The sequence below is a fragment of the Podarcis melisellensis genome, assembly GCF_964234715.1.
Source record: "Podarcis melisellensis genome assembly, chromosome: 15".
Lineage (NCBI taxonomy): Eukaryota > Metazoa > Chordata > Lepidosauria > Squamata > Lacertidae > Podarcis > Podarcis melisellensis.
In genome coordinates, this window is record NC_138532.1 from 3,819,779 (window position 1) to 3,832,697 (window position 12,919).

The window sequence follows — 12,919 nt, forward strand, 5'->3', positions numbered from 1 at the left end:
ACCCTGGTATGACTCCCCTTTATCACATACACAGCCCAACAAGACAATGACAAAAATCCACCAACGGCATACAAATCAGTATGACTAACCTGATCCAAATCACCCTCCACCCCACCCCCACCCCACAAATGAAAACAAAGACCACCACATCCAACCACAAATGAATAAGCACACCCTAGGCCAACCCCAAGCTCTCTCATCACCAAAGGAACACAAATGAACAGCAAAGAACCTGCACAAGCAACGTTGACACCAAACCCTACCTATAGTAAGTGAAATAGGAACATCGCCACCCGACCCCCCCCCATCTCCCCCGCCACCTCTTTCCCCCTTTTCTTCCCAATGTCTCAACAAATGAAACTGATTTGTAAAAATGTTACATGGGGGAAAAATATACGAGAGACATTGCAAACACTTTTGCAAATCAAGAAAAATCTTTAATAATAATAATAATAATAATAATAATAATAATAATAATAATAATAAAATTATGAAAAAAGAAAGAAAAGAAAAAAGAAGAAAGACAAGATACTCCAGACCTCAAAAATCCACGGAGAAATTCAGAGGAGAATTTTGAAGCACCCATATTCCATAGGCCAATATGCATTCATTAAAGAATAAAAAGCTAACCCTGTGTGGGAATATTCTCAAACCTGTGTGTCCCACTTTCAGAAAGAGAATTTCTGGCTTTAACAGCTGACAAAACTGTTCTTGGCCCACAGAAGGGAAACCTGCTCTCTGGGAGAATCTTATGCTGACTGAAAGAATGCTTTGTCTTCTCAAGATGAACTTAATTCATTCCAAAAGGTGCCTGTCATACTGCACATTAATGCTGTACTCGCATTCCCGCCACAAAATGTGTTGCTTTCATGTGCCAATAGATTTCATCATTGCGCATTTGGGTGGAGCTGGGACTCTGCTCCAAAGTGAACATTTCCCCTGTGATATAAGAGGGCCCAGTCAGATGCACTTCATTATTTTCTCTTAAACAATGGAAATAAATTTTAATCTCTTGCTGGCCAGCCCGGACCACACTTCAGTGGCAAGGGAATAAGGCTGAATTATTCCAGTGTCTGAAATATTTACGAGAAGATTTTAAATTGTAACCAAATGTAAATCAAAACGTATATTATTGCACATACATAACACACACAATTCCAACCATGCACAAGCAGAGACTATATATTATACACACCCACTGGGATAGAGGTATAAACTTATATATACACCGGAAGCATGCAGTCGACCACAGATCATTCTAGCATATTTTTACATATATGTGTGTGTGCGCGCTTAATTTAATATGACTGGAGGTAGCAGTGGCAGAAGGTATCAAAAACAATCATGTAGTGGGAGATTTGGGGCCAGAGAAGATGTGATGTGGCAGCCATGTTTGTTTTGTCATGGTTCTCAAGGTGAGGAAATGTATTATTTTTTACAACAAAAACTGCATGTGGAGGAGGAAACCTGACTGCCCCACTACCTTATTGCAGGCTTGGATCCTTTGAGCTCTTCCCTCCCCAGCCTGGTTCTCACCCAGTATCTCAGTGCCAAACTAGGAATGGTCCAATTTTTTGATCTCCTGTGGGTGTGCTTCCCGCCGCCACCACAAAAAAAGAAAAATCTCTCAGCGGTTTCCATAAATTAGTATAAAATACTCACCAAAAATACAGCTAAAATCCACCAAATTTAAAAACAAGTATACATAATAAAATGGTAAATAATGCTAAGGACCATCTCCTTGAGGTTAATAGATCTATTCATTTATTACATATTATAATTTATTTCAACATTATCCCAATTGTCTTGGATTTAGGGGGCTGGGGAGTTTCTCTTACCCCACACCAACACAGAATAATCTAGATAACATTGAAATAAATAATTAGTAAATTAATTCACATTTTTGCAGTCTCTTACATACCGTATTTTCGCCCTATAGGATGCACCGTCCCATAAGGCGCACCTAGGTTTTTTTTGGGGGGGGGAAATAAAGGGGTGGAAAATTATTTTTTTCCCCAGGCGGGGGAAGGCCAAGCTCAGCGCGCCCAGCCTTCGGCATGCAGGCAACTCTCCGCAACCCAGCACCCTTCCCAAATTTGCTCCAGGGGGTGGGGAGGAGATCCAGAAGAGATTTGGGGTAGCATGGGGGGGGGGAGAGAAGTGTGCTACCATGATGGGTTCCTTAGCATTACACTGGATACAACCCTATGCACTAGGCCCAAATAATACATATATGTGAACAGCCCAGCTACACCTAACTGTGTATATTCCATATCTGCACTCTCAAACCTTGGCAGTAGTACTCTAGGACAGCAAGGGAAATGTTTAACAAACGTACCTTTCAAACTGCCAAATCAGTATGGGCACAGCAGTCCCTGGCATATGTTGGTTCTAACATGTTTGTTACCGTTACAGCCATCATTACCATATGACATTCACAGCTCATAGTACAGTATGTGTGTCCACCAGAACAGTACACAAATATGCTGTGTATTGCAACAAAACTAACAAAACAGATTCCAGCCTTTGCTTCTTGTAGTTTGGGCAACTAGAAGGAAATGGAGTATCCTGTAACATGGCATGGCTGATTGGAATCTTGAAAAAGAACATTCCACATTACAATATTTTGTTGCATATCCCAAGTGATCACTAAGTATGGAACATCCACACTCAGAGCCAGTATGCCTCTGATTAGAGGAACTGTACCTAGGGCTGACCCAAGGCATTTTGGCACCTGAGGTGAACCACAAAATGGCAACATGCCCCCCCCCCAGACCAGGGGAGAAGGGGTGAGTGAAGAACAAAAGGGGAATAAAGATCTACATCAGGAAGAAGGGTGGGAGGAAACCAGCAGCACCTCCTGTTCACCAAGAACGCTGGCAATGAGTAGGCAGATGCAGCCTCCAACAACCTTAGCTGTTGCTGCCACCACAGCAGCAGCAGAGGGGGATATATTCCTTGGAGGCCAGATCTGCTGGCCCTGTGGATCCTGCCGCTTGAGGTGGTCCCTCACCTTGTTTCATGGATGGGTCAACTCTGAGTGTACCTCTAATTGTTGGATACTAGGGGCAAACTAGTGCTGTGCCAAGATCTGTCTTCTGGTTTCTCAAAGGTTTTCTTCCTCTGTGAAAGAGGCTTCCATTTATGTACCTCATGGGCACTTTAGAACCGCATTGGAATTTTGGTTGGTCTTCAGTGTGGCATAAACCTGTTCTCTGACAGGTGGCCAAGGGTAGTGTATGTGTTTTTCTTTCCATCAAAAATTTCTCCAGCAGCCTTTTTGGTTGCCCCCACTTTCCATTCCACCCCATGGGACAAGTTACATCATGATGCCTTCCCTGGGTTTGGTCGAAGTGCAGACTCCCAAGAAGGCTGCAGAGTGCAGATCACTGGTGGGATGCTTTACAGACGGAAAGATGAGACACTCACAATGACCCCTTGGCCACTTGCATCCCATGAGAATTGCACCAACTTTTTATCTCCCCTTTGATAATTTTCAGGTGAAATTTCTTTTTTCCATTAGTTAATGGAGAATGGTCAGGTGGGAAATGCAGGAGACATTATCTGGCACAGGGCTAGAGAGAGTACTAGATGAATCTTCATCATGTTCCACCCAAGCTTTTCCTTCACCATGAATCATACCTCTACTTTAAAATATACCTACTGTAGCTCTCAGTGACTCCTGATACCAGTTGAATGATTCCTGACTACTTTAATAATGGTATGTTGGTTTTATTGTATATTGAATTCGTTTTGAATTGCTGTTTTGTATTGAGTTGTTTTATCGTATTCTACCTTGGCATTATTGGAACCACCACAACAACATATTTTACCAACGAAAAGCTGCTTAGCATTATGGATAAGAAATTGTTCTTTAATCGAGACATAGCTCCACTCAAATCTCATGCCGAAAATAGACCACTGCCAAGCATGTTTTATACTGAAGAGTTAAAAGTCCATGATTTTTGTGTTTTGTTTTGTTTTGTTTTTGAAAAAAGGAAGCGGACATTCCTCTATAGTCTCCAGCTCCCAGGCCCTCCCCCTTTCACCAGCCAACAGCTTTCCCCCAGTGAGCATTTCCTGGGTCATGGAGGGTGACCCTTTCCATCTGGAATCAATCAGTCAACTCCTGACAACTTCCTGAAACACCTCACTCCATTTCCTGTTCTCTCCCCCTTCTCCTTTCCCCCCTCGTTCGCTTCACTCTTCAAAACTGCAGGCCGCAGCAACTTAATGTTAGAGGGTCAGGCACAGTTAGACTCCAAAACACTACACAAGAAAACCTTTGACCTTCAGAAATCTTTACATCTTAGCTAAACAAATCAAGGTCAATATTTCTTACCATTATCTTGTTAACCATTTAGGTGCTTTCCCCCTCCCTTCTTTTGCCAATGCCCTCCTGATGGCATATCCATCAATACCACTTGTTCACCCATTATCATAAAACATGACATGCTTTTGTTTTCTTTAAGGGTATTTAAGGCTGGTGAAAGGCATTGGACTGACATCCCTGGAGATCTAGGTCTGTTAGTATAACTGTTGAACACCATGCGCAAGTATCGCTTGTATAGCTAAGCAAGATGTCAGGCCAAGGCCTTCCTGAAAGACACTTTGCTTTTGCCAGCCAAGATTAAACACTGGTGGCATGAATTTCATTCTTGTGTTGTAAATATACACTTAATATAGTGGCTGAGTGGATCTGCCTTCACCTTTGCTCAAATATTCTATTCTTTCTCATTTGCACTTTACAGTTGCATCCAAGAGTGTGTATCCCATTACAAGTTATCTGTTCACACTTACCTGTTCATTATTTGCTGGTTTTAAGATTAAAAAAAGTCTATGCATGCAGCAGAATGAGGTTGTAATCGGGTGATCAGGGTCTAAGAGGGTATAGTTGCTTGTCTCTCTCTCGAGTTAATTGCCAACATTATTCTCTAAATAATGGGACCTCACAGGTGTCTGTTTTGGTCCTTAAAATTTCTTCTTCTTTCTGCAAAGCATGTAGGAATCACTCATTTATTTGCTCCCAGACTGATTGCCACACAGGCACCTGAATTTGCTATTAGTGGGGACCACTGTGAGAACCAGCACTAATTGAAATATAATGGTATCATGAATGTACTCCAAGGATATTCTTCTGCTAGAATTGTTCTGAGGTTTGTGTTCCCAATGAGTGTCCAGAATTTGTGCAACCTATCTCATCCCTCAGTGAAATGGTGGGGGTGGAATCCTGCTATGGTTCCAAGAGAGGGGTGGGGATCCTTTATAGCACTGGACATCTGGAAATAATACGAAATTCATGATGTACTTTCCCTTATAACTGCTCAGTTACACTAACATATTTTTCTAGTTTGGCAAAAGTTGCTATGCTATTAAATTTTTAATATTTATTATTGTTATTTTCATCATGGGAAGAAGAAAAACAAGTCACAGCAGCCTTCCATTCTGCTCTCTCTTTCCATTCAGACAAGCTTCCCGAAGTTATCCATTGGGGTTCCAGTGTGAAAGGAAGAGATAAAATGACTAATGAATTTGTCTTTGTGAGTGTGCACCAATTTAGTTAACAGGGATTAACTCATTGTTAATACTGCCTAATCACTGAAACTGATATTTCTCCTTGCTTCTGTCACTGCTCTCTCTTGAGAAAGAAAAGTGGCAGGACCAGGAGGCTTAGGAGGTTAGCAGTGAGTCCCCTTTCTGACGTGTGGACCTCAGCAAAAGCCTGATGGTGCCAACCCTGCCGGCGAAGAGTGTAAGATTGAACCAGAAAAGGACATCCAGTTTGTTAAACATAGAAAAGTTTTATATGCATAAAATGATATGGTTTGAATGCATTGCATTTAAAATGCTATGAAATAATTGATGACTCATCACTGGAATCCTAGAGATCTTTAACAGGAGGAGATGAATCCTGAAAAGTCAGTTGCAGCAGTAGCAGAAGCAAAAGCTCTGTGATGATGATACAAGTATGTTACTCCGGATCTCTCTCTGGGAACAGAGAGAGGAAAGTTTATTGAACCTCATTAAGGACCAAAAAAAGAATATGGAATGACATTGCTTAAGAGCAATGTGTTACTTTGTATTATGTAACATTTATTTGTAACTGTTTTCCAGTAAATCTTTGAAACTCATCCTTGTGGTGAAGAGCAAATTCATCTCTACTCTACACAAGGTGCAGATCAGGGATTCCACTTGCAACAACTCTAACACAGTTCTGGCTCATTCCTTGTTTCTGTCTTCTGGTTGCCCTTTGAGCTAGACCTTTAGCTTGCTTCCTCAGCCTTGTCATCTGGCTTGCCCTATAGAAGTATCCCACAGTTCCTGATTCGGAGCTCCTGGCTAACCTCATGCTGCTGCCTATGGCAAAGCTGTGTCAACCACAGTTTCTCAGACTAACTTACCGCAGAGGAAGACATCCGGTGTGCCATAGTGAGCTCCTTGCTAGAATAATATATATGTAAACTACAGTGTGGGTGCTGTGAAAGCACTACATGTTTTGGAAGTGACCATGCAGGAAAGAATGGGAAGATTCTGTCTCTTCAGCCAATTTGTGTGAATAAATGGGTGGAGGAAACTTTTTAATATATGTATATATAATGTTGAATCAAGTGACAGTGAGAACACTCTAAAGAGTTTGTGGTATTCATTCCAGATTATTAAGTCTGTAGTAAGAGAATACAGTTGTACCTTGGTTGACGAATGCCTTGTGAGTTGAACGTTTTGGTTCCCAAACGCCGCAAACCCAGAAGTGAGTGTTCCAGTTTGCAAATGTTCTTTGGAACCCAAATGTCCAACATGGCTCCCTGCAGCCAATCGGAAGCTGCTCCTTGGTTTCTGAATGTTTTGGAAGTCAAACAGACTTCCAGAATGGATTCCATTCGACTTCTGAGGTACAACTGTATAACAGAATGTAATTTTCGCTGCTGTGAAACGTGACCAGAGAGGAGCTGAATACATTGAGAAAATGTATTCAGTCTCAAAAATATCAGAAAAATCTGTCTCCGCAGAGCTTTCAAATATGCCTAAGCAGTTTAGAGGATCAGAACTAGATTAATTTAACAACTTGCAGGAAATGTATTTTGCCCCTCCCAAATTAGAACCATGAAGGAGGAAAAAAGATAAATGATTTGGGATATCTACAAGATTTGCTCCTGGGCCATATATGTGTGTTGCTGTACATACAGACCTCTGAAGTGGGCAGACTGTCCCATTCTGTTCCAACCATCCCGCATATGCAAGGAAGTGTCCATTCAGATAAGCTAGATCCATATGGAGGAGCTACTCATGCATAATATTGTAATGAATCAATGAATTTGGGGAACTATTCATCCCAGTGTGCCTCAATCTACAAATGCTCGTGTAATTACAGTGAGTGTGAATTTTTAAGATTCATTAAGGGGACACGAGTCATTCAAGTATAGGTCATGTCCATAGATTTCAGTGGGTCTACTCTGTGTAGAACTTTGTTGGATACAACCAGGAAATTATACATCCTATTCTCAAAGATGCATCCCAGAAATAGTCGACTAGTCTTTATCATTCAATCTCAATGCATTCGTGATATTTCCAATTAATTTGATGAAACAATGCCTTGTTAGAAAAAGGGGAGGGGGTTTCCACAAAATAATATCACATCATTGATCACGTCTCATGGTAAAGCTATGACACAGATGAACTCTGGCTGGAGAACTGCATTGCAAATTTCCAAGATGGGTGAGTTTAGAAGGACGGCCTGCTCCAGTTCATGTACTGTTTGGGAAAGTGCAAATGAGGTAGGTTTACCTTTAAATGTGAACTGATTTTCTCCCTGGACATGCACTGGCACCTAAAAAGCTTTGTGCCATATCTATATCAGTTACCTTCAAATAGAGGGCTCCCTTCTGACAGCATTTCTAATACTATACAAGGTTACATGAGCACCCTACCACATATATATGACCCTTCTATAACCTGTACATGATCTAGCATAGAGATAAAATTCACTCAGATCTTTTTGTTCCCCTCACCTACTTTTCTGTTTCTAAAACTTAATTAAATCAAGAGTTTGAAGAAACAACCCCTTTATTCCTTCATTCTGCATGTACAACGCCTGTATCTTGTTTTAACAAATCTGAGATGGTCTTACATTTTTAGGATTGACAAGTGTCCGTTGTAACCTAAATCGTAATCTCTGGCACTTTAATTATCTTTTGCTGATATAGGGCATATGGAAGAAGTTGGATGAAAGATAAAAGAACATGCATTTTGGGGGCTGCAAAACATTACTGATATTTTGAGATGATCTTCACACTAAAAACACTTGTGTGGAACTCTTATCAGTCAGCATCTGTGTCAAACCCTTCAGAAGAGAATAAGTTTTAGTATTTTTCCGTATTCTTTAATAGACCATATAGAGTTTTAATGTGGGATCCAGGAATCTCTGGGCATCTACAGTGCATAATGAGTAGCAGTGGAAGGAGCTCAGAAAAAATACTGAAAGCGTACAGAAAAAAATACAGAAAGAAAAAATACCATATTCACCATCACAAGGAGAGAATTAAACAAAGAGCACTTAAAGATCGATTTCCCCTTGCAATCTGAAATGGTGCCAGTTATGTTGTGAGGACGGGTTTTGAAGCTATAGTCAAGGGCCCCACCCAGAAGAAGGAGCAAGCAGATCCTCAGCGTAGCAGAAATGATTTAACACATTTTGAAGTAAAGTAACACACATTTAAACTGAAAGTGGTGGCCTCAGAAGACTATTAAGTCCACTGCAGCTGTGCTGAGGAATTGTACAATCTATTCTACCACCTCCAGACTTTACCACCTCATTTCACTTCATGTGTACACAAAGCCTTAACTAATTCCTCTTCAGATTTCAATCCAAGTTCTGAGTCTCAAACTTTAATAAATCAAAGGTACCCATACTATTCATGCAACTTTACTGGGGGCTGGGGGTGACAAAATGTTACAACAGATGCAACATTCAAGGTTAAAAGTGATTTTTTTCAAGTCAGTAGAACATTGTATTTTCAGTGATTGGCACACATGGGCTGCAACCGAAGTGTCTGCAACTATAGTGGTAAATAAGAAGGCAAGACACAAGGCAGGGTGATCTGGGTCATATTTACAGTGGTACCTTGGGCTAAGTACTTAATTCATTCCGGAGGTCAGCACTTAACCTGAAACGATTCTTAACCTGAAGCACCACTTTAGCTAATGGGGCCTCCTGCTGCTGCCACACCGCCAGAGCCCAATTTCTGTTCTTATCCTGAAGCAAAGTTCCTAACCTGAAGCACTATTTCTGGGTTAGCGGAGTGTGTAACCTGAAGCATATGTAACCTGAAGCGTATGTAACCCGAGGTACCACTGTATTCATTTTCACACAAAAAATCTGCAGTAGGGAACCATAGTAAGAGATTCTAACTGCTCACAACCAATGGTGGTTGAGCCAATGCTGCCAGGGCTGAGGGGTAGTATTTCATCCACCTCCTCATTGAAGCCTCATCTTTTCAGGTGAGTAGGGAAACCCTCCTGTAAGGCCCCATAACTCTAGGTGTATGCTGCAGGTTGGCCCCCAAAAGGCCCCTGACAACAAGCACCACAGCTCTAAAGGCCAGTTGTGAAATTATACTCTTAAAGGTATCTGAGGGTCAGGGACAACATTTTCCATTCATCCCTGTATTTGTCACATGCAGCGCTGTTTCCATTCCGCTGCTTGAGAGGACACAGCCCTGGTTGGAAATTGCATAGAATCCATAGTAGCGTCTGCCATAAAGGCTTGTGCCTGAGGAAGTTTAGAAGTAGTTTGACGCTGGGGGAAGTATTGCATCTGGGGGAAGGGAGTGCCAGAGGTCCTCAAGCCACACAACGCATGCGCATGCAGAAGAAGATGCTGCTGCACAAGATGCTCTTATAGATAAGGCAGCCATATCGTGGATCTTACGGAGTGCAAATTTCCTGTCTGTCCAAAACTACATTATCCATCTTGTTATCTGCTGTGGTGAAATTAAGTAACTTATAAAAGTTAAGTTGTTATTCCACCCCATTCATTTCAATGCAAAGGAAACACAATGCAAATAGAAGGAAGATGTTAATCAGTTATGTACATATCATTTGTGGGCAAAAAGCAAAAACAACAGTGAATATATATTTGCTGGTTTGATTTCTGTCTCGGCAGGAAACAAATACAGTCGTACCTTGGAAGTTGAACAGAATCTGTTCAGGAAGTCCGTTCAACTTCCAAAATGTTTGGAAACCAAGGAGCGGCTTCTGATTGGCTGCAGGAAGCTCCTGCAGCCAATCAGAAGCCGTGTAAGCCATGTTGGATGTTTGGGTTCCAAAGAACATTTGCAAACCAGAAAACTCACTTCTGGATTTGTGGCGTTCGGGAGCCAAAATGTTCAACTCGCAAGACATTCAGGATCCAAGGTATGACTGTAAGTGAACATTGGCCATATCCACTCTGAGTTTCGAAACTGAAGAGGCCAAAGGAGGGGTAGAACAGGCTTAAATAGCTTTATGCCCTCCTCCACCCTGGTTGATGCAGAGGCTTCCCTTTCTCAAAGTGATTACAAAGGCCATTTTCTGCTGGAGACATTGCAAGAGAACCAGAAGTGGAATTCCGGAAGGGAAGACATCAGGAATCAAAGCAACAACAGAGAAATGTTTATGCAATTGTTGTGGACCCCCCCCCCAAGAAAATCTGGGAATACTATATGATAGACCCTCTTTATTGCACTATAGATAATGTGCCAAATTAAAGTGTCAAAGGGAAATAAGGAAAGGTACGTTGATTCTTCAGTCACACGCAGGTTAGATTACTGTAATATGGGGCTGCCCTTGAAGATAGCCTGGGAACGCCACAATCTGTACAGAATGTGGTGGCCACAGACTTGTCTAAACCATACCATGATGGTTTGGTACCAGATTTGATTTACAGAATAAATCCTCTCTCTCCAGGTTGAAAGCTAACCTGCTGGGTTGTTTTTCTTTAAGAAGCAACCCTGTTTCCTACCCCCAGCACCCTTAAAACCACCTGCAGCAAGGCTGTATGTTTACTCTTTCATTATGTTTGCTCAGTTATCAAGCTACAGTAGCAGAATCAAATGGAGAGTGGTTAGGCTCGAGGCATTATAGTGGTATGTGGAGAACTGCTGTGAATGTGTTACGTCTGCACACAGCCTTAAACAATTACAGCGTGGAAAGGAGAGAGAAAGAGAGATGAGATTTAGTGCCTGTGTCTCCTCAGCCCCCTCCTCCTCCTCCCCCCCCCCCATGTTTCCAACTTGACACACTTCACCTCCTTCTGTGTTTTTATTAGCTGGTATTCTCAATACATCAGCGACAGCTATGATGAAACCAGTGGCAGATTTTCCTGCAAAGCAGCTGGGTCATTGTCCCATGGGCCTTGTTGCCTTTACCATGCAAGATCTTTAAAGTGACCATGCCTAGATCAGCCGCCGTTTTGAAAGCAGTTGAATGGACAATTCTGAGCATGTTAAAGTGTGTGTGTGTGTTTGCGTGTGTGTGGGTTGGACTTGTGCATGGCTCACAGACAGAGCTACTTTGAAAAATTCAGAGACAGCTACCGATCATGAACACAGTCCCTGCTATGGGCAGTTGTACATGCAAGTGCCTTGCTTTGGGGTGTCAAATCAAATATACATCACTGGTTGGCAGGGTACATCACCTCCCCTCCTGGGCATTCAGAAGGGGGAAGCGGGGGAAGCAAGGATTAAATACGACAAATGCAGGGAAAACTTTAACAATATATGATGGGGTTTATCATTTACTGTCATCTCATTTATTACCCACGGTGTCAGTGACGAGGAACGGAAGCGAAAAGACAGACAACTTACTTAACAGAGAATCCCAGAACACTTACCTGGAACCGCCGCATATCTCGAGGGTTCCCGGCTGTTTTCAAACAATTCTGATTGCACTTGAGGAAGAATTTTAAGAAGAATCTGCAGGGGGAAAGAGAGAGCGTGTGTGTGACATCTTCCACTTTAAAAAATTGTGTCTGTTATTATTTACTTGCTTCGTGCCGATATGATTGTGCCTTGTGGCAGAATCCACCGGGAGAGATCCACAGAACGTTTTAAAAGCATGCTGTCAATTAAAACAGATTAAAATGACATTTCTTGTGGAATTTATTTGCCCTGCAAAGAAATACCTAGTGCTATTAGAAACCAGAGATCTTTAAAGAAAACAACAACAAAAACTTTTAGCTCACAGACAAGTGAGGCAAAATACAATAGGTGAAGCTTCCAACCTGAGGACAGAGGCAAGAACATTGGGAATTTGAAGCAATAAAACAAAAAGAAAGAATAAAGATAATAGACATAGAATTCCCCCCCCCCCATAAAAAAACCCTGAAAGTATTTGTGTACTCATGAATGCAACTCTGCAATTTATATTTCTTTATCTGGGTCTAAGTGACATTCACACATTATGTGGATGCGAAACTGGGATTTGCATGAATTTCAGAGGAGCTGAAGCCAATCCTGGTGTTTTCATAAGTGTATGCAGGGCTTTTTTATATACACAGAAAAAGAGGTCTAGAACCTGTTGAACCCACCCAAAGTTGTTGAGCTTTTTTAATGGGGGCCCATTATTCAAAATTCAAAATGAAACACTGGGCAACGTAGCGCTACAAAGCTGCCAGAACGCAACAAAGAGGGGCCAGAACACGGCTCCAGTGAGTTCTAGCTGAAAAAAGCCCTGAGTGTATGTAGATGATAAATATGTTTCCAGGGGCTGTACCTCAATGGTAGACCCCATGCTTTGGATGCACATGGCTCAGGTTGAATCCTCAACATCTCAACAAGAGGATCTCAGTACCAGTGCTGGAAAAGATCTCTTTCTGAGATCAACTGCTGGTCATGATAGACCAAGGCTGGAGAACCTTTGGCCTTCCAGATGCTGATGGTCAGGG

General features: G+C 41.9%; 1 protein-coding gene across 2 annotated transcripts in view; it reads right to left on the bottom strand.

Annotated features, from left to right (window-relative positions):
• The window catches only part of EBF2 (EBF transcription factor 2), a 245,437-nt gene that overhangs the window by 64,013 nt on the left and 168,505 nt on the right, over nt 1-12,919 (bottom strand). For both annotated transcript variants that reach the window (XM_081890977.1, XM_081890978.1), the window contains exon 7: nt 11,867-11,948. In XM_081890977.1, coding sequence (XP_081747103.1) covers nt 11,867-11,948 — 82 coding nt within the window. The remainder of the gene's footprint in view (nt 1-11,866; nt 11,949-12,919) is intronic.